General features: G+C 50.0%; 1 protein-coding gene across 1 annotated transcript in view; it reads left to right on the forward strand.

Annotated features, from left to right (window-relative positions):
* thada (THADA armadillo repeat containing) overlaps nt 1–22,278 on the forward strand; it is a 50,571-nt gene that overhangs the window by 3,464 nt on the left and 24,829 nt on the right. Inside the window, exons 5-22 of the mRNA XM_068741523.1 lie at nt 90–184; nt 1,111–1,346; nt 2,714–3,429; nt 4,097–4,251; nt 4,325–4,480; nt 4,561–4,668; nt 4,746–4,869; nt 5,291–5,436; nt 6,535–6,763; nt 6,849–6,984; nt 8,500–8,636; nt 9,108–9,245; nt 12,275–12,441; nt 15,793–15,902; nt 17,599–17,731; nt 19,860–19,982; nt 20,188–20,310; nt 22,024–22,115. Of these exons, the coding sequence (XP_068597624.1) occupies nt 90–184; nt 1,111–1,346; nt 2,714–3,429; nt 4,097–4,251; nt 4,325–4,480; nt 4,561–4,668; nt 4,746–4,869; nt 5,291–5,436; nt 6,535–6,763; nt 6,849–6,984; nt 8,500–8,636; nt 9,108–9,245; nt 12,275–12,441; nt 15,793–15,902; nt 17,599–17,731; nt 19,860–19,982; nt 20,188–20,310; nt 22,024–22,115 (3,124 nt within the window). The remainder of the gene's footprint in view (nt 1–89; nt 185–1,110; nt 1,347–2,713; nt 3,430–4,096; nt 4,252–4,324; nt 4,481–4,560; nt 4,669–4,745; nt 4,870–5,290; nt 5,437–6,534; nt 6,764–6,848; nt 6,985–8,499; nt 8,637–9,107; nt 9,246–12,274; nt 12,442–15,792; nt 15,903–17,598; nt 17,732–19,859; nt 19,983–20,187; nt 20,311–22,023; nt 22,116–22,278) is intronic.

Consider the following 22,278-nt stretch of genomic DNA (forward strand, 5'->3'; position numbering starts at 1 on the left):
TAAGAACCCCAAACACATCTAGCACGGAGGGACCTGGACCTACGGTGGTGAGAATAACCGGCCCCGCCCCGCCCCGCCCCTGTTTCTAGAGGAGTTCATCCAGTCTGTCCAGAGCACAGCTGGCATGGCTGTGGTGTTGCTGATCAGGTCCGTCCTGGGCTCTGGAGAGGCCGTTGCTTCAATGGTGAGTGGACAATTCATTTTTATTTTATTTTTTAGCTCTAATGTAATCTTGGAAATAAATATCTGCCTCCACAGTTACCTTCGCGTTGCCTTCTGCTTGTTTTTTGGTTACGTTTATTCGATCTAGCGCAGGGGTCAGGAACCTGTGGCACGCGAGCCAGATGTGGCTCCTTTGATGGCTGCATCTGGCTCGCAGACAAATCTTTAATTATAGTTTTTTTTCCCGGTACACTCCTTTGCGTGAAACGGCGACTAGAAAGCCGGTTCGCTACGAGGCAGCGATCAGAGGAAGTCCGGTTTATAAACGGCGTTCTGCTCACTGGGAAAGGGACAAACGCCGATTGATAGCCGGTCTGCATTTATCTGTGTATCAATCGCCTAGGCAACGCAGGCAGAGACACTGTTCAAGTGGGGTCGCTGTGTTTTGCTGTCAAAGAGCGGTCGATGTGCAAAAGGGTCCGAGCCTGTTGTGAGATCAGGAAGTAAACGTCCCTCGTTTTTATCGCGGCGTCGGCTCGCTAACTTTAGAAACGCTTTGGAGAAGATGGCTGAAAGAAAAAAAGACGAGGAGAATCGTACTTTTCACTTTGTAGTCACAACCGTGCAGCACCAGAAGTCGCATTGATGGTAATAGATATCCATCATTGTTAGCAACAGCATAACAATGTTATTAAAAATATTTTAAGAGTGTTATTACATCAAATGCACACATTTACTTGTGTTTAGTTTTAAACATATTTTAATTATGTGGTGGTCATGGCTCTCAGCCAAAAAGGAATATCTCAATGTTAACAGATTTGATTGTAATCATGTCTAAGTCCCCCCCCCCCCCCCCCCCGAATACTTGTAATAGTCCAAAGGTAACAGTAAATGTCCTGTAACACAGTTGAACGGTTTATTCAGCGCTCCTTCCCGTCTCTGTGCTAGATGTGCGGTTTGCTCTGCAGTCCGGTGCAAGGGTTGGACTGCGCCCCCCGGTGGCTGCAGCAGCGGTGTGAGGGTCTGTGTCCGGGTCTGTGTCCGGAGGCTCGCCGGCCGGGCGTCGCCCTCTATCTGTGTCACGGCGCTCTGGCCATGTTGGACTGGAAGGGGGCCGAGGGAAGCCCGCCGTGGGAACGGCTGCTGCTCCTCCTCGCAGACACTCTCCTGGATTTGGATGTCAGGTAGGCCGGATCCCCCCCGCTGGCGTTGGTGACCCGCCGGTGACCCTTCTGTTAGGGGAGCGCCTCCCTCGAGCCGGTCCCGAGCCCGGGTAAAGGCGGGGGCTTCGGCAGGAACGCTGATTCGCTGTGGCGAGGTTGCTGCAGCGATGAGGATCACGTGATTGGTTCCACTCCTCGTAGAGGTCCATGTGGAAGTGGGCTTTTGCTTTCGGAACCATTAACTCTTCGAGTGCCAATCACGCCTAAAGACGTTCCTGAGATTGAATTCTGCGTCTCTTTAATGTCTCCAGAACGAAGAATGGCAGAACGCGCTTATTTTCCCTGATGAGAGAGTCTTTCGTTTGCTGCCTGCGTCGTAGAGAACATCCCGTCGGGCGTGGAAAACGGGGCCAGTCAGTAAAGTACGCTGGAGCTGAGCTGGAAGTGGCTGGCACTCGATGAGTTAAATATTCATGACCTCTGCCGAGGGGGGGGGGGGGGGTCTGTTGTTTGTTTGTCCGTTAGCAAGCTAACTCAAAAGCTTATGGACCGATCTTGATGACATTTTAAGGAAATGTTGGGAATCTTACCAGCAACCTTTAATTACGTTTTGGTGAAGATCCACAAGAGATTCTGGATCGCGTTGAATTGTTGGTAACTTTGCAGTAAATGGAGCTCCAACATTTGTTCCTCAGTATCGCTGTTGATTATTGATTGATGTTTATGCAGTTTGACACAGACGTGTCTGGTGGGGGGGGGGGGGGGGGGGGTATTCAGGTTGCTCGCTAAAAATCAGTCGTGAAGGGGTCCGATCTGCACCGTCTGTATCTGGTCCACAATGGGGTCAGGAAAGAATCTTAAATGTTAACATGAAACCCCATCTGTGAGGGTTGCTATGGTAACGCTTGCTGCGGAGGCATTGTTGAACTGAACGAGTCTCACCCGATCAGCTGCTGCCTCTCTGGACGGTTCTCTGTTCTCTCGGTTCTTTCGGGTTCTCCTGTTCTACGCGTCGTCCCGTGTTCCCTGGTTTTATCTTTCATGCCTGAGGAAACGGATCCTGTTGATCGGGGTCGATTTGCACAACTCAACGATTTAGTTTCTGGATCCTTTCATTCGTGTCTCTGACTGTTCTGTTTCTGCTGCCTTCGCCGAGACGCTGTGGAACTAGTAGTGGACAAAAAGATGATCCAGGAGGATCCGCCACGACTGGAAGTGTTCTTCTTGTAAATAACTTCTAAATGAATGTATTCGATGTGAATCCAGTTGCTAAAGGTCTGTTTTCGTGGTTAAGGAGTTCATGCAGGGCCGTTACCTCTGGTGTAATCTCAATATAAAGGAATGGTGACCCCCCCCCCCCACCTACTTGCTCTCCTTCTCTCCGGCAGCATCACGCAGTCCAACACGGCCATGGTGGTGTCTCGGGTGCTGACCCTGTGGAGCAGCGCTGCCATGGACTTCCTGCAGGGAGAGGAGCGGCGCCGGCCTCTCCGCCTCTCGCAAGCCTTCAGGGGCGGGTCGGCGCTGCAGCGCCGCCTACTGGAACGCATCGATTCCCACTGGGAGCACCCGCTGGATGGAGTCCGCCACCAAACCCGCTTCCTCTTCCACAACCTCCTCCTGGTCCACCAGCGCGCCGGCTCCTCCTCCTCCTCCGACCCAACGGAGGACTCTTACGTCAGGGAGCTGTCCCGCAGCCTGCTGGCGCTGGAGTGGCACGTTAGGGGGAAGTACGCCTCCCTGGGCTGTCTGGTTGAGCTCTGTGGGTCAGGGTACCTGCTTGACATGCAGCCTCAGCTGCCTTCAGTCCTCGTGGGCCTAATGGGGGACCAGACCCTGGCTCCCTATGCCAGCGACCTGCTGGAGAGGCTGTTTGTCAGCCACAAGGCCCAGCTGCTCGGGGAGGTTGGGGCGTCAGACCAGGGCTGGCTGGAGCGGTGGCACCAGACGTGGATAGCCCCTCTGCTGCAGGTGCTGTGCCGTGCCAGGCCGGACCAGACCATGTACATCCTGGACTACTTCCTTCCCAAGCTTCTGCACTGCAGCCCCAGCAGCCTGGCGTACATGGTGCAGGCCCTGCAGGAGGCGGCGCCGCGCGACACAGGTAAGCGTCTCCACCCGGTTGATCCGATGAAGCGGCTGCGAGTGAATGTTTAGACGCGTCTCCTCTGCTCTGGTTTCCCAGCAAAGATCGTTTCAACAAATTTAGCATAAACGGCCGCTTTGACTCAAAACAAACTGATTAGGATTTATTGGGATTGAAACTAGGGTTGCAAAGGGGCGGAAAGTTGCCGGTAAATTTCCACGGGAAGATAAGCCGGGGAATTTTGGGAAATATTGAGGCCTTGAGGATTCTTTTTCACTTTGCATCGTCTTCACGGACGTCTCGCCACAATGTTTACGGACTTTCCCTGAACATGAGCCGGTGTGAAACGTCTCCACGCATCGGATAGCGGCGCTTTCCTGTACAGTAAGACGGCTCGTAAGAATAATAACGTGATGGCCTGAACAGATGCTGAACAACTGGAATGATCTTCACAACATCTGGCAGGAGGCGGAGAGCAGCATCACATTTGAGCTAGCTAGCAGCATTATAAGTTCATGTGATGCTAGCTGTGGCTTATCAGCTAGCTCTCTACTGGACGAATACATTTGGTACTTGGTGCCCCCTGCCGCCCCTCGTTGTCGTCCGCCGGCTCCTGGACGATGAAATCACCCGTTTCCAGGTCGCACGGGGAGCTTTGACGGGACAGCGCTTCTGTAATTGTTAGGTCCGTGTGGCAGCCGGGGCGCCCTGGGGGCTCTCGTGACGTGCCTGCGGGCAGCCAGGGCCCAGGGCGTGATCCCATCCTCGGCCTCGGGTCTGTGGGGGGGGCTGGTGCCCCTTTCTCTGCTGCAGCAAGCACTGGTACACAAACATGATCAAGTGAGTATGCCACTGTCCTCAGGCACGGCGTGTCCCGTTGTTAGCATCAAGGCGTGCGTCGGGTCTGTTCCAGGTCAGGATGGATGCTTTGGGCTTGGTGTGCGAGAGCCACCGCAGCACGGAAGTTCTGACCTCACAGGAAATGGACCTGGTCCGCCACTTCCTGCTGCCGAACCTCAACAGCCAGACGCCGTGCGTCAGGCAGCAGACGGCCAGCCTGCTGAAGAAGGTTGGACATTTCGTTTATCGTTCATATGCCTCCTTCGTATTTGGTTTATCCATCGAGACTGAAAATGTCCTGCCCTACAGCTGCTTTGTAGAATGAAGGACAGCACCCTGGTGATGCAGAAAAAGATGAAGCAGACGAGAGACCGTGAGCAAAGAGGCCGCGATCAGAACGCGCTCCAGCTCTACAAGGTACACGGAACAGCTCGGCGCTCTGCTGGCAGCCGGGCGTGGAGCTGAGGGCTTGCCGTGTTTCTGCGTGATGGTAGGAGTTCCTTCGCTGGCTGTGTGAGGCGCTGCTGGACGTTCTGCTTCCTGGGGCGTCTTTCTCGACATGCTTGATGTCCCTCCAGCTGCTGGGTCTCCTGGGTCAGCTCTTCACCTTCAGCACAGGTATTCATACAGCCCACAAGCAGGTATGCCTGAACATGGCTGCGTGGGGGGGGGGGGGGGGGTTAGGGAATCCCTCTGCTAATACTCTTGGGGAGTCTGATTTGTTTCTTAGTTTTCCGCTCCGAGGGTCTAAACTCTCGACCCGTCTCTCTTGGACGAGACGTGAAACGTCTTCAGTCGAACCTGGACTCTTCTTTTTTGCTCTTCACGCTTCTTACGAATGCTTTGCGTTTGCTGTCCACCAGACGTTTGAACATTTCTCTTTGTGATGATGTTTCATGTAAAGTTCACGAATGCAGCAAACCGTCTGCAGTGAGTTCAGTGTTTCTACTCCGGGACGCCTTTGAGATGGTTTCCACATCAGCAGTGTGTCCGTTGGTGTCCGACTCTCCCAACCCCCTGCTGTCTGTCTTTGTCCTAGGCCCCGCTATGTTTGTCCTCTGTGAAGTCGTGACCCCTGTCCATGCTCAGAATGTCCTCTACTGTGTTGGTAGCAACTTCTTGGAAGTCAAACAGCTGGCCGTAGCGTTGCTACAGCAACTTCCGCCGTGCACTGTGGGACTACAGGTACGAGCCCACTCGCAATAAAAATAAAAACACAGCACGAAAGCTGCATGCATTTCAAAGTACTGTCACCATATTGAATAAATGCTTCAAGTTTGTTTCAGAATGAAAGACTTTGTTCCGAGGTACAGGAACACCTGGACATACGAGTATAATTCGTTCCTGGATCGAGCTCGTAACTCAAATCACTCGTATGTCAAATCAAATTTTCCCGTGTGAAATAACCAAAAACAACTCGATCCATTCCGGCCGTCTAAAAACTCACAAATCGACGCTAGTAACAACGGGAAAAACGTTTTAAATTGCTATATAGATACACAAAATGATATAATAAATGATATGCAGTATTATTGTAACATAAAATGTGGTTTTATTATGAGATGAACTTTAAGACAGACGGTAGCGCTAACAGCGATGGGGGGGGGTTGGACGGTACGTAACACATTACACAGTAATTGTACTTTACAAGTACGCGTACATAAACGTAGACATAATATTTCTGCCTCTGGAAGGCTTCGTGTTCTTGATAGCTTCCTTCTGGTTGAGGATTGTACATGACTCTCCTCGTACTGCCGTGTCCCATCACTTACGGACACCACGGTCACGTTGATGGATAGTTTCATGCTTCATCTCCATCGTCATCATTATCATCATCCTCGCCACTCGCTTTCTTTGGACCCATCACTTGTAAGGAAAACTCACAGATACAGCCGGAATCGGGTCAATAATGGAAACGGGAGACGATCAGGAGACGAGGACGGAAGGTGGAGAACGCCTGAACTGAACGAGAGAAGTGCCTCGGAGCGCTCGGCCATCTAGCGCCACCATCTGGGAGCTGCTCGTGTCTCAAAGCAGAATATTTCTCGCAGGTTTCCTCGGGTGTCGAGGTGTTCCTGCACTGGCGTTGCTGTAGTGAAATGCACCGTGAGCTTCGCGTGAGCGTCTGGGTCCTGGTGTTGGTCCTAAAGTAACTCCCAGTGTTGCGTTGTGTTCCTGCACTGGCGTTGCTGTAGTGAAATGCACCGTGAGCTTCGCGTGAGCGTCTGGGTCCTGGTGTTGGTCCTAAAGTAACTCCCAGTGTTGCGTTGATGACGACGCTAGGTCCGGGAGAGGATGTCTAGCGTTCTCCGGGCTGCCTTGTGCCTCAGCACCAGCACCAAGCCCTTTGACAGCGTCACGGCAGCCTACCTCCTCAGCCTGCTGCTCCCCCAGTCCGGCCTGATCCACCTCCTGCAGGACTGTGCACAGGAGGAGGGCCTCCACTTCCTGCCTCCGTCTCTGCCAACGAGTCCTTCTGAGACGGTTACTTTGGAGCTCAACACACTGGCTTGTAAGATGCAGTTTGGTGCTAAATGTATAGATGTGCTTGCTCAGAATATATTTCCCTGTCGAGCGTCTTATTCTTTCGTTTCCAGTGGTTCAGTTTCTGCTGCGGGCTCTGGAGTCGGAGGTGTTGAGAGCAGAGTCCTCCCTTTTGCAGGCCGCTGCTTCCTGTCCTCTGTACGGCCGAGCCCACTGCATCACTGCTGTCCTGCAGCACCTTAACGCGGGGTGAGCGCTCGAATCCCGCCAGCGTGTAGACTATCGATAGCCGCTATCTGCAGGCCGTGTGTTTGAGGTTTGATCTCAGAAAGGTTCAGGATAGCGGTGTAGATTCAGCAGCATCCACGCTAGTAAGCAGAGCAAATAGTGTAGATGGAATAAATAGTGTTTTGGTGATGCTCATAATGAGGAGCTCAATGACATTGATCGGCGTGATGGCTGTGATTAGTTCCCCAAACATTCACCTTTTAATTCATTTGTGTTCTAACATGAGACGTGTTTATTTTATGGAGACCTGTTCTCTAACACTTGGCTGCCACCTAGTGTGTGTTCCTATCAGGTGCAGCAAAGCCCCCATACAGCCTTGCCTTTTTGCTGTTGTGATGTCTGTCCCTTGGCACAGCTGCAGAAGAGTGTGTGTGTGTGTGTGTGTGTGTGTGTGTGTGCACACGCGCAACAACGAAAAGGGCGAGGCAGCCTCAAATTGTCCGATAACACTTGATCTGAGTGTTTAAGGCAACAAACTTGCGTGTTTTGGAGGCTTTGGGGCCACTCATGAAATTGTTCTTAACCGTATAATATTTGCCCTTTAAAAAAAAAAATGGTTTCATTGACAATTATAATTATGTGTGTGTAAAACAATGAAAATCTATGGGGCGCTTCCTGATATGATTTAGGGAGCGTATATCGAGTGCAGACCCCTGAGGAACGCTGTGATGATGTGTGCATGGAAGAGTCATTGTTAATGGGTACGAGCTGCAATCAATACCTTACCGGTAACCCAGTTTAATGCAGATGCGTTGATGTTGATCAGATTAGAGTCTCTGGATCAGAGCTGATGTAACAAGCACAGACGAGTTCCTTTTGTGATGCACTTTGTAACTTGGACCGTTACTCTGCTCTGATGAGTTCCAGTTCTATAATGTTGTCTTCTATAGCTGATATCTAGAGGTAGCATGTCTTAAACTGATGCGTTATAGGGGGTGGGGGGATGGCCCGGTGGTTGTGGGGGGCACGGCTGTGCCCCTGCCGCTGCGCTAGCATTGGTTTCGTCGGCTGTGTCGGTGACCGTCGCTCTGGAGCCCTGGGCTGGTTCTTCTGCGGGTGTTCTGGGGAGACCCCGGTGATCCAGACTCTCCTCTTGAGGTCTTTGCAAATCTGGTGTTTCGGGGTAACTCTTGGAATTATGGTTTGATGAAAGGGGTGGAAACAAGGAGCACAAATAAATCCACTGCACACGGTCTGTTCCTCACTTCCTGTCTGTCTAGTTGGTTCCATGTCTCACCGTGGTGTAGCACGGCCCTCGACGGAGCAGAGTAGGAAATAGAACTTAGTAAAACATAAAAGGCTCGTCTGCCAAGAGGGCAGGCGACGGTCACAATCACATTAGAAAGTAGAAAAGGAAAGGTTGTGTTGTGCAGCTGATATTTATAGGCTGTGTCTTTAATGATGATTAGTAGTATTTGAGAGGCCAGTTCACCGAGGGTCCTCGCACGCTCCTTGTTCCTGCGTTTGTGCGTGTAGGAGCTTCAGCCAAACCGAGCAGTGGAGACGAGTCGTGGCGGCGCTGATTGCTGTGTGCTACAGGATGTCTGACGTGGTCTCACCTGTCGTCCAGAGTTCCTCTCCGGAGGGACTCATCCCCATGGATAACAACTCGGGTAAGGATTGAAAGTGGTCTTAAATGTGAAAGGGATGTGGATCCAAAGGTATGGATTTATTTGGATGTGTGTATATATATATATATATATGATGTATATATCACACACATTTCAGTATAGAATGGGTTGATGACCTGGTCCCTCAGACACAAATATCATTTATAAAAAAAAATAAAACTCATTTTTTATTTAAAATTGTAGCTGTTTCTCAGTATATAACAAATACAATTCAACAACTTAAATAACATCTTTGTTTTTAACCTGTCTCTCTTCGATGAATTATTTTTCATGCTGGTTCATTTAATTCTCCATGTAGTTCAGAAAATAGGAAGATGAAAGGGATGCAGCTAAATTACATTAAACGGCTTTGTTTGCCTTGTTAAATGTGAACCCAAAGAAAATATTCACGACTATAACTCTAGAGAGGAGTGGACACAGATGATGAATGACTTTATTTGTGTGTTTGGGAAGACGCATCAGCCAGTCTTCAGAGGATACTGCAGGAGATTCAGCCCAGGGACACCAATGACTTCTTCACTCGCGTCAGAGAGCTGGACACGCACGGGGATGATCGCACACACAGCCAGGCTGCATGCACAGGTGAGTCGCGTCAGTATTCAGGGTCGCCTTCACGCTGCACCAGCTCCCATTCATTCATAGATGGCGAGGAGACTCTGAAGGGGTGGGCGTGGATTCGTTCGGGTTATGTTTGGGTTTGGAAGGAGACGGATACTGCAGGCGGATACTGGTGTGCTGCTCTACACCAGACTTCTGTCAACAACCACCAGTGAGATGTTGTTTGTCCTGCGAATACATCAATGCAGCCACCAGAGAACGCGTTAACTCATTGAGTGCCAGCCATGTTCAGCTCAGCGGTATGCTGAGTGAACCCTGTTTTCCAAACCCCACAGAATATTCTTTATTATGACTCTGCAGACACCAACGTAGCGAGTAAAATACTCAGGTCTCTTCTTCCACCAGGAAAACAAAGTGTTCCGGAGTTATTGGCCTTTGAAGAGAGGCAGATTTCAACGTCGGGGTTGGGAGTGAATGTTTGGGTTCGACCAAACGTCTTCAGACGTGAGCGGCACTCAAAGAGTTAAAGGCGTTTGATAAGTTGTCACTGCCTTCATGAATTCCTGAATTCCCTTTCTTAATGCACAACACTCCATCCTATCAATCTGAATCATCGTGTCTCCTTTAATCCAGAAAACAAGAACAGCAAACAAGGATGCTGGTAAAAAAAAAAGAGAAAAAAAAGCGCTGTTTACTGTAACATTATTTATTGTGTTGTTTATATTTAACACAAAATTACAAATGGGGAAGCGCAGGAAGAATCATAAAGCGACCTACACCAAAATGACACGCTAACTAAACCCGCAGCAAAAGCCCCAGCGCCTCGCCACAACGGGAAACCAAACCTTTAGGGTTGAAGCGCTCTGACCAGTCGAGGCGCAAACAGTCCAGCAGCCAGCGCTCTTCTACGCGTGTATGGAGGAGCAAAACTGCCACAATTAATAAAATGTATATACCAGTGCATAAATAAATACAAAAACAGTTAATATAAATACAAAAATATACAACTTTAAAATGTATGTGGAAACACAACGACCAAATCGAGTGTCCTCCCGTTGATTCTCATCTCCGTCTTCCTCACTTTCCTCAGGTCTTTGGTGACGCTGTGGTTCAGACTGTAAAGATCTGCTAAGAAATCGCCGCCATACTAATCAATAGCAGTGAGCTGGGTGCTGCAGCCAATTGAGGTCACACCCAGAATGCCTTGCGACGTAAACAAAATGGATTTTATCGCTTCTAAGAAATAATTATGTGTTTTTGTCCATGTATTTAGGCAGTTGAGGTATATTCTTGTATTTTTAGACCGATTTTTCAAAGGTCAGGGATTGCTTTGAAGTTTCATGCGTTGGTGATTCAAGTCCTCAATGAAGGATAATTTTTTTAATTGGAAGTTTTCTTGTCATTCAGGTTTTTGCTCTTTGAGTATCACCAGGACATTATTGGGATGGATCATTCATGTAGCAATAAATATAAAACTATCTGAATATTATATAATGTCTGTTATCTCAAAAGTGTGAAGTGTCAGGAGTGTGTTGTTTTTAAAGCGGACACTACTGTCGCTTTCACACACTGTGCTTAAATGTCATTTGCCTGCGCACACGCTGACGCACCTCTTGAGGTTTTGTTCTGACAGGGAGCCAGTTTGAGGGGGATGCTGTTTTTGTTCATGTTTTCGCCGGCGTTTGTTTGTTTCTCTGTTAGCAGCATAAACTCAAAAGATTACCAACGGATGACATTTTCAGGGGATGTTACCAGGAACAGACACAACAATCCAGGATCCAGAGGAGACCCTGGATTATGGATCACTTTGACATTTTCGTTAACATTGCAATCTGGCCGCTGTCTCGTCTTGCTCAATATTTTCTATGTCCAAGAACGACGACTGTCTCCACAGATCTATCTCCACCCAGGCCATCCGTTCATCCTCGACCGCCTGTCTCCCATCTCCATTACGTCTCTCCATATACTCTGCTCTGACCGCACTCTCGCCCCAGACTGTTCCTTTTTTTCCTGCACCCTTATTCGGACTTTGGCTTTATGTGTACCTTCCCTCCCGGCTTGTTTTTTTGGATTTGTCTGCCTGATCGAACTGATTCTCTGTCTGCCCTAGTCTGATTTGCACATCCATCTCCTGGTGTGTATTTGGGTTCTTACCTTCAGTGGCCCTGACAGCAGTCAATGGAGCTTCTACAAAATGTCCTCAATATCTCAGTTGACTGTTGACCAATGTTTATGGAATTTGACACAGTCATGGAGGGTGGGAGCCTATATCTTACCATCAAATTTCATCTGGATCGGATCCAGAATGAGATCAGGAAAAAAGATGACATTTTGTCATTGAAAGTCCATTTAAGGATTAAAAAATCTGTTAAAAAATACACATCAACTCCGATTCAGTTTTACGCTTCGTGGTTGGTGTGTAAAGATACCGAGAGCAATTTAGAACCTTTCGGTGATGATCCAGATCACCATGTGGACGGTGTAGATCCAGTTACGAGGGGAATGAGCTGCTTGGCGGAGGTCTGCGCTCTGATTGGATTGTACTTGTGACAGGGCCATGCAGTTGTAGCGAGTCCAGAGAGAGGCAGTGTTTGATCTTGTGTGATATGCGTGTCTGAGAATGTCGCACATGTGGTCTAACATTAATAACCAAGTCAGACCAGACCATAAATGGTAAATGGACTGCACTTGTATAGGTGGAAAGGCTTTTTCCACCTTTCCGTTGATCAAAGCGCTTTACATTTGGCCTCACACACACACATTCACACTCCAGTGGGCGGCTGCTGCCATGCACGGTGCTGCCAGACCCATGGGATTGGGGTTCAGTGTCTTGCCCAAGGACACTTCGACATCTGGACAGTCAGAGCTGGGATTCGAACCACTGATCACTAGTCGACCCACTCTACCAACTGAGCCACAGCCACCCTCATGATGTGTCACAGGTCTTGTTTTGGTTAACTTGGATCATTATAGAGTAAGATAAATCAATATTTTAGTTCTGTTATGTTGTAATAAACTATACAGGGACTGTTTTCATCTACGCGTGTTCCTGTGTGTGTTAGCTTCAGGTGGTCAGGGCTACAGAGTGACGGCCCAGATGGTCCTGGTATGTTGCTGGCGGACTATGAAGGAAGTGGCCATGCTGTTTGGACAGATCTGTCAGAGCCTGCCTCTGCAATACACCAATGACGGCCTCCACACACACCCTGGACTCGTCACAGAGGCACAGGTGAGATCCACATGTAGCGAACCTCTGTCTTATTGATAGACTTCGAGGACAGGAGCAGTTCTTCTTTTGTTCCAATCAAAGGGTTATAGTGCACTCTTAATGTCCCTTAAGTGTGACTCTATTCAATTCAGTTTAATTTCTATAGCGCCAGATCATAACAGAAAGTTCTCTCAAGGCACTTTACATGTGTCGCAGGGGAAGGATAGAACCCAACTTGTCCCACAAGGCAAGGCAAAACTTCCTTTTATCAGGCAGAATCCTTGGACAGAACCTACGGCTCATAGTGGGCGGCAATCTGTCTTGACCGGTTGGGTTGAGGAGAGAGAGAGAGAGAGAGAGAGCGGTAGAAAGACAGAGACAATGACCGACAATGAAATATGCTTTATCTGGGACTGAAAGGACAGGTCCTGATCAAAGATTACCCCCAGATTCTTGGCAGTGGTGCTGGTGGACACTGAGATGCCATCTAGTTCAACTACAACACTAGAACAAACATTTCTGAGATGCTTTGGCCCAAGAACCAGAACCTCAGTTTTAATTAGATGTAATAACAGGAAGTTCTTGGTCATCCAGGAGTTAATGTCCTTAAGGCACGTCTGAAGTCTAACCGACTGATCGACTTTGTCTGGCTGAACAGGTATAATTGTGTATCGTCTGCATAGCAGTGGAAGTTTATGCTGTGTTTCTTAATAATGTTACCCAAGGGAAGCATACAGCGTGAATAAAATAGGTCCAAGCACTGAACCCTGTGGAACTCCATATTTAACTTCTGTGTACATAGATTTCAGTTTGTACGTGTTCATGATAAATCTTCTATCAGATAAATATGATCTAAACCAGTTCAATGCAGATCCTCTAACACCAACTTGAATGTTTCAGCCTCTGTGACGGAATCTGATGATCTTCTGTGACATAAAATAAATAGCCTGTCTTTACAACAGCATTTAACTACTTAACAGTAGTTCTTTTTAAGCTTTTACAGATAATATTTGTATTTTAAATTCCTTTATTTGTGTCAATAGTTATGTGACATGAAGTCCAACAGGACTGCAATGGAGCAGCTAAGAATGCGTTTGTTGTGCGTTGGTAAAAGCATGTGAATTATTCCTTTATGGCTTCTTGTTGTTGGTGCCTTTTACATCACAGCAAAAAACAGCATCAAACATTATCGGAGTGTTGAAGCTGACTATTTGGGTCGCTGTCACGGACTGAGCAACACACGTAATTACAATGTCCCTCTCCACACGTGGAAGTTTTTCTGGAAAATGGGCACTTTCGCAAACAGGAAGTTGACGTCTAAATAAAGCCACACATACACTCCCTGCTCCACAACAGGAAGCTTTCTCAGTCCTGTTAAACAGTTGCACTGGCAGGAACCTTTGGGCAGAAGCCACGGCCAGGCTGGGCCCAGCTCGGCACCGCAGCGGTCTGAACCCCAGCAGCCACGGGCCGTCTGACCGTGACTGTTGCTGCCATTTTTACCCGAGTGAGGTCAGGCCTGTCCTGGGAGTCCACTCTGGACAACAATGTGACAAGTCATTGGGCTTGGTGCTGCGGTGGTTTACTTACTCCATACTTTTGTGTTTAAGTTAGTCCACGTTAGACCTTCTGGGTCAGTCGAGTTTAATGAGCAGTCATGTAGCCAAAAAATGTCTGACCATGTACTATATTTTTGTTAAACGTATCTTTTCTTATAGTTTCACTTTCTGTTTGATTACCCTGTCGTGTTCTCTGACTCTGTGACACCTGGGTTTGTTCCTGAAATCTAAAACCTGTCAGCCTCTGTTTTAGTTTGGATGTTTTGTCCAACCCTACATCCCCGATGGCCGTTGGCTTCGGTCCCCTTTTTGTCCAGGGTGACTTTAAATCAAGGTCTTGCTGCCCCTCCCTATGCCCTCCGTGCCACCCCAGACTTGGCTTCGGCCTGGCCGCCTCTGTGGTGGCGCTGATCCCACAGCCTTAATGACAGGGCACTTGAGCGCTGCGTCCGCCTCGCCCTGCCGCCTCACCTGCAACGCTCTCATCCGTTTAGGCGCTGCCAGCCCTCGGTATGTGGATGTAAAGTTAAAATAATGCTGCTCACACTGGCACTAACTGGTGGGTTTCACGGACTGTGGTCAACGTGTGGATGTCTCGGCATCCTGATTTGAACACACCGTTGGCGATATTGACACGCCCGTCTCACGGATGACTAGCGGGGTCTCTAGTGTATGGCCGGTTTTAGCTTCATCTGCCTGCCCGAAGAGAAACGGGCTCAAGTCTGGTCAGATGGTCGAGAGCGTTGGGTCAAAGTCTCTACACAACAGCCAAATACTGAACCGATACATTTATTATCAATTTAAAGTTTTTGTTTACTTGATTTACATTTCAGCTTAGTTCTATTCTACGAGCGGGAACTTCTCATGTGAGGGTTCACGGAAGAATACAGTAATTATACACAATATGCAATACTAAAGGTAGTCGGCGACGGTGGCGCAGGTGGTTGAGAGGGTTGTCCTATGATCGGGAGGTTGGTGGTTCGATTCCCTGCTCGGGCACATGTGTCCTTGTAGTGCCACGTCGAATCACCGTAAGTATATTACGCTGCATCACGATACCGTAAACGAGGAGGGGAAGACCACTTCCCCTCGGTAGACCTCGTGGGTGAGGCTGCAGACCTCGTGGGTGAGGCTGCAGACCTCGTGGGTGAGGCTGCAGACCTCGTGGGTGAGGCTGCAGACCTCGTGGGTGAGGCTGCAGACCTCGGGGGTGAGGCTGCAGACCTCGCTCGCTTTCCGTCGTAACAGACCAGCGCGGACGTAAAGTCAAACTGTCGTAAGTTGCACAAGTCGACAGCTACCGGTACCGGTAATATAAATACCTTTTATATTCCACACACACTTTTTATGGACACACCTCCCGCACCCCGGAGGGGAGGCTGTTGGTGGTCTGGGGATATTGATTAGATTGTCAGAAAGACAATTGCACTTAAGATATTTAACAAGGAATTTCAAATAAGGACAACTTCAGTTCTTTAAAACAAATCTTTCCCATGATGGGGGTCCTGAGCATTTCATACTGGATGGTCTCGTATTGAAACCGGGGCACGTGTATTGTTTTGACTTCATTATACTATGATGTAATGTTATCGTCGCTTTAAAACAGAGCGCAGTTTGTCCATGACAGAGTTCTTTTAGCGCTTAGTGGAGTGTTTTCTTTGCACCAGTGTAAATATTCTCTCTCAAACGTTGCGCCTTGGTTTCGGGGTGATGGATGTTGCCCCACACGGCGCTTTGACACTTCACTCATGTCAATAATTGTGCACAGGCCCTTCCCCGTAACTTGGTGACCCCTTGTCTGGATCTCTTACAGGTGGAGGACGTAGGCCTGTACTTCCGTCGACAGCTGCTGCAGTCCCGTCATCGCGGGGCTTTTGAACTGGCTTCTGTGGGATTTGAACGCCTCACTGACATGCTGTGCAGGTCTGTGTGATGCGTGAGGATTCCTTTAGATGTGAAACGAGTCCTCATGTTGCTAATCAGAATCGGTTTATTGCCAATGACGGTTCACAGACTAGGATTTTTTTCTGGTGCAACATGTGACGGTAGCGACAATAATACATGCTAGCTACAGCGCTATGCTGTAGAGCAGCGGCCCCCAGCCTTTTTCCTGCGACCGACTGGTTGCATGGCGGGCAATTTTTTCGAGGAATATGATCTTACTTCAGGGTTCTTGGTCTCTCTGTGCCGAAGCCGTTTTAACCCCTTCACTGCCTCGTTAACGAAGCTAATCAGCTGTTGTAGATAAACCCGTGTTTTAAGTCCGACTCCTGGTTTGTCTTTTCCTCTTAGCAAAGAAGCTCTCCAAATGCTTTTTGCTGTTTGTTTTTTTTAATTTTCGCTAGTTTACGGCTGTTTTTTTTAAGTAACGCATCACGTGACCAAGAAAAGTCACAGGCAAATGTTAGGTTGGAGAAAATCCGGTCGTTTTTCAAAATAAAACACCTTTTCGACGCTAATAATCGATACAACGGAAATGTTAGTTCGTTAGTTAGAAATGTAGTTCTTCTTTCTGTGCGGCCCGGTAACAAGGCCTCATGGACCGGTACCGGGCCGCGGCCCGGTGGTTGGGGACCGCTGCTGTAAAATACACTATGGTAAAAACACGCATGAATACTGAACCCACCACAAAAACAGCAGCATCGAGAGTGGATCCACAGATGTGTATCAGCAGCAGTAAAACCTAACACGGAACGGAGCAGTAAGGTGTCCATGAGACCGGGACGGAATCATTTTCTTCAGCAGGCTGTGGGAGATGTCTTCAGCCTTGTGGGGGATAAGCCACGCCCCTCGCCTTTAAAGCACCCAGAATGATGTTCTCCCGCTCTGTGCTGGTTCCTCTTCTTCACGCTGGGGCACCAGATTTGCGTTTCCCGTCTCCCTTTCAAACGTCCGTGAACGGCGGGTCTTGAACCGGAGACGATGTTTGACGCAGCGTATCGAATAACAACCGATCAGCAGATGCGACCTGATGAATCTGCAGATGCGTTGCTGCTCTGGCCGGTGCATTGTTACCAGCCTTTGTTCAGACGGGCTGCTCTGGCCGGTGCATTGTTACCAGCCTTTGTTCAGACGGGCTGCTCTGGCCGGTGCATTGTTACCGGCCTTTGTTCAGACGGGCTGCTCTGGCCGGTGCATTGTTACCAGCCTTTGTTCAGACGGGCTGCTCTGGCCGGTGCATTGTTACCAGCCTTTGTTCAGACGGGCTGCTCTGGCCGGTGCATTGTTACCAGCCTTTGTTCAGACGGGCTGCTCTGGCCGGTGCATTGTTACCGGCCTTTGTTCAGACGGGCTGCTCTGGCCGGTGCATTGTTACCAGCCTTTGTTCAGACGGGCTGCTCTGGCCGGTGCATTGTTACCAGCCTTTGTTCAGACGGGCTGCTCTGGCCGGTGCATTGTTACCGGCCTTTGTTCAGACGGGCTGCTCTGGCCGGTGCATTGTTACCAGCCTTTGTTCAGACGGGCTGCTCTGGCCGGTGCATTGTTACCAGCCTTTGTTCAGACGGGCTGCTCTGGCCGGTGCATTGTTACCAGCCTTTGTTCAGACGGGCTGCTCTGGCCGGTGCATTGTTACCAGCCTTTGTTCAGACGGGGCTTCTCATGCCTGTTTGTCTTTAAGGAGTGAGAGTCGGGCTTTACAGCAGCTGCCGTCCTGCTGGCTGTCTGAGGTTCTACAGGAGGTGCAGTCCAGCGACCAATTATCCAAACTATGTGCCACCCGGCGAAGCGCTGGGATACCATTCTATGTCCAGGTGAGGGGGGGGGGGGGGGGGCATGATCTTCAAACATACATGCATTCCTAAACAATCTTCTGTTGTGATGTTCTAGATCAGATTTCATTTTAAATCCTCAAGAACAGAAATGATGTAACTGCTAAATAGAAAACGTCCAAACGACAGGCTCCAGTCCCTGATGGTGGTCTGTGTCCCCCCCCCCCACACACACACTGATTTCTGGGAGTATTGTTCCTCCTTTGCTTGTATCCCAAAGTAAAGAAAAAAAGGTGAATTGGTTCCGCTAAATTGCTCATAGGTGTGTGTGGTGTGTGTGAATGACTGTTTCTCTGTGTGTGTGTGTGTGTGTGTGAATGAATGACTGTTTCTCTGTGTGTGTGTGAATGACTGTTTCTCTGTGTGTGTGTGTGTGAATGACTGTTTCTCTGTGTGTGTGTGTGTGTGTGTGTGTGTGAATGACTGTTTCTCTCTGTGTGTGTGTGTGTGTGTGTGTGAATGACTGTTTCTCTGTGTGTGTGTGTGTGTGTGTGAATGAATGACTGTTTCTCTCTGTGTGTGTGTGTGTGTGAATGACTGTTTCTCTGTGTGTGTGTGTGTGTGTGTGAATGAATGACTGTTTCTCTCTGTGTGTGTGTGTGTGTGTGTGTGTGAGTGACTGTTTCTCTCTGTGTGTGTGTGTGTGTGTGAATGACTGTTTCTCTGTGTGTGTGTGTGTGTGTGTGAATGAATGACTGTTTCTCTGTGTGTGTGTGTGTGAATGACTGTTTCTCTGTGTGTGTGTGTGTGTGTGTGTGTGTGTGTGAGTGACTGTTTCTCTCTGTGTGTGTGTGTGTGTGTGAATGACTGTTTCTCTGTGTGTGTGTGTGTGTGTGTGAATGACTGTTTCTCTGTGTGTGTGTGTGTGTGTGAGTGACTGTTTCTCTGTGTGTGACCCTGCAATGAACTGACGGCTCGTCCAGGGTGTGCCCCGCCTCTCGCCCGTTGACTGCTGGGATAGGCTCCGGCAGACCCGGTAACGGGCGGAGCGCTTCGGAAGACGAATGAATGAATGAATGCATGCATGAATGAATGAATGAATGCACATACACGCACATCTATAGATTCTAACCTACATCGATCCGCCACCGCTTATCCGGGGGCCAGGTCGCAGAGGCCACCTCCTACAGCTCTTCCAGGGGGGGATCCCGAGGAGTTCCCAGGCCAGCCAAGAGACATAACGTCTTCAGGGTGTCCAGGGTCTTCCCCGAGGCCCTCCTCCCAGTGGGACATGCACAGAACACCCCCCCAGGGCCCCAGCGGCCTCAGCTGACCACGGTGTGGAGGAGCAGCGGCTCTGCTGAGCTCCTCACCCTGTCTCTGAGGGTGCGTCCAGCCACCCTGCGGGGGGCGCTCATTTCGACCGCTTGTATCCGGGATCTTGTCCGTTCGGCTCAGCTCTTCCTTCACCAGGACAGCCGCTGCACCGATCCGTCTGTCTCAGGCTCCACCCGTCCCTCACTGGTGAACAGGACCCTGAGATACTTTAACTCCCCCCCCCCCCCCCCCCCCCTTGAGGGAAAGACTCTCCACCGACCCAGAGAGGGCAGACCACCTCATTCTGGTCGAGACCCGTGGCCTCGGCTTTGGAGGTGCTGATCCTCGTCCCACTCGCTTCGCACTCGGCTGCAAACCGCCCCAGAACACGCTGGAGGTCCAGACTCGAAGAAGCCAACAGGACAACATCGCCTGCAAAAAAAACCAGAGATGGAATCCTGTGGTCCCCAAACCGGACCCCCTCCGGCCCCCGTCGGGAGGAGGCCTCGGGGAAGACTCGGGACACGCTGGAGAGTCTATGACTTTCGGCTGGCCTGGAAACACCTCGGGCCCCCCCCCCCCTGAAGAGCTGGAGGAGATGCCTGAGGAAAGGGAAGTCTGGAAATCCCTGTTGAACTGTCGCCTCCGCGACCTGGAAGGTGGATAGATGAATAAGCTAAATGTTTTTCACCAACTCAGATACGGGGGGGGGTCGACTTGCGACTTTTTGACGTTGCGACCGCACCCGTCTGTCGTTCCGGTGTCTGTCTATGCGGTGTTTTTCCGACATACGTACGAACACTAACCCGTCTCTGACTGCGTCTCTGCGTTCTGTTTGTGTCTTCTCCTACAGGCTCTGCTCTCCTCGGAGCCCAAGTCGTCCACCTGCAGCCTGCTGAAAGCCACCATGAGACAGCTGATCACGTTAGCCACGCCCTCTGCTGACAGGAGTACCGACAGCGCCACCATCCCTCAGGTCCGACACCAAGTCAGGCTTTCACACTCTTTGTTTATCTGGAGTAGCTCTGGCGACTTGTCTCGGGTGTCCCCTGCCCTTTTTCGCCTGTGATTGCCGGTAGCTGGGGTCGACGCCGGCGTGACCCGTGACCCGTGTTTCGGCTGCACCACGTGGTGAACTGTTTGACTGCTGAAGACGTGTTTTCCGTGTGCCCTTCACGCAGGTCCATGCGCTGAACATCCTGCGGGCGCTCTACAGGGACACGCGCCTGGGAGAGAACGTCGTACCCTTCGTCTCGGACGGAATGCGAGCCGCTGTGCTGGGCTTCACCGCCCCCGTTTGGGCAGTCAGTGTCTACTTCTATGTTTTCATACTGCGTGTACTTTCACCAGATGCAGTGTTAACTATACGTTTACCCCGTATGTCCGTTCCAGACGGTTCAACCTTCACCGTCGAGACTCGGAAATGCTTTCTGTAGCATGATAGTTCAAAGGTTCTACTGGGAAACCCTAACAGAGGGGGGGGGGGGGGGTTTGAAAAACTACTGTATTTAATTTATCCCAAACAAATATAAATAAATACAAATATATAGATGTATACATATATATTATATACTACTACTGTACTTTCGGGTCACCACAGCAAATCTACCTTCTCCACTTCACCCTGTCCTTTGCATCGTCCTCCCCAACACCAGCCACTCTCATGTCCTCCCTCACTACGTCCATGTCTCTTCTCCTGGGTCGTCCTCTAGTCCTGTCCTTTGCATCGTCCTCCCCAACACCAGCCACTCTCATGTCCTCCCTCACTACGTCCATGTCTCTTCTCCTGGGTCGTCCTCTAGTCCTGTCCTTTGCATCGTCCTCCCCAACACCAGCCACTCTCATGTCCTCCCTCACTACGTCCATGTCTCTTCTCCTGGGTCGTCCTCTAGTCCTGTTCCCTGGCAGTTCCATCCTCAGCATCCTTCTACCGATATAGTCCCTGTCTCTCCTCTGGACATGTCCAAACCATCAAAGTCTGGTCTCTCTGACCTTGTCTCCTAAACGTCTAACCTTCACTGTCCGTCTTATTGTCTCATTTCTAATCCTGTTCAACCTGGGGACCAAGGAGAACCTCAGCATCTTCATCTCCTCCACTTCTAGCTCCGCCTCCCGTCTTTTCCTCAGAGACACTGTCTCTAAGCCGTCCATCATGTCTGTCCTCACCACTGTCTCTAAGCCGTCCATCACGTCTGTCCTCACCACTGTCTCCAAGCCGTCCATCATGGCTGTCCTCACCACTGTCTTGTAGACCTGTCCCTTCGTCCTATCACAGAGCACACCTGATACTTTCCCCCCCCCCCCCCCCCGTTCCAGCCTGCCTGCACACGACTCTTCCGATACTGGTTCCCCCTCGATGCTCATCTTCATCGTCCTCTCGGCAGCATTTATTTACGGTGTTCTCTGGAAAATGCCAATCAGGCCGCACGGTCCCAGGGATGTGAGCACAGGCCCCACCCGAGGACGTTGGACCCTCAACCCTGCAAACCTTCTGGCCACTGCTCATATGGATGTTCCATCCTGGAGTAGCTGCAGCTCCTGAGCAACGTCTGTGGGCTGCAGATCCCACCCCATGACCGCCCTAGTGGCCAGGGCAAAACTATCCGAGAGTCTATCAGAAAGGACACGGGGGGGGGGGGGGGGGTGTGACCACCCCCTACTAAACCATTACTTTATAGGGGTTGTCTGGCTAACGGCCTCTCCTTTCCACATGTTATCCGTCCAATTTGCACTATAGCAGATGAAATTGATTCACAATCAGCTTCCTGACTGGACGGGTTGGTTTCACAGGAGTTTCAATGACTTGTAGTTTTATTCTGCTGAGTAGTGTTTGTGGTGGGGGGTGGGGGTTAGGGTTAGGGCGCAGCGTGTGCCTCTGGTTTGTTCTGCTCACACCTTTAATGTCTGATCCAGTTGTTGTCGCTGTCACCTCTCCCTTTGACCTGTCTCCACGTCTGTGGTCACGGCGATTTGAGCTTGCTGACACGGCGTCCTCTCTGTCTTTGCACTCGTCCTAGGTGAGAAACTCATCCACTCTCCTCTTCAGCACGCTGATCACGAGGATCTTTGGCGTGAAGAAAGGAAAGGACGAGCACTCCAAGAAAAACAGGTCTGCTGCGTCTTTCTCTCGTTCGTTGCTGCGCGGTGGCCTTTTGGCGTTTGAGTGACGATGCGCGTCATGATGGAGGCGAGCAGGCGTCAGTCCCGTCAGTCCAATTACAGCGTAAAAGACATTAGGCATGCCGGAACATCTGAGGACCAAATGAATGTGG

This window comes from Brachionichthys hirsutus, chromosome 7 (genome assembly GCF_040956055.1).
Source record: "Brachionichthys hirsutus isolate HB-005 chromosome 7, CSIRO-AGI_Bhir_v1, whole genome shotgun sequence".
NCBI classification, from domain to species: Eukaryota; Metazoa; Chordata; class Actinopteri; order Lophiiformes; family Brachionichthyidae; genus Brachionichthys; species Brachionichthys hirsutus.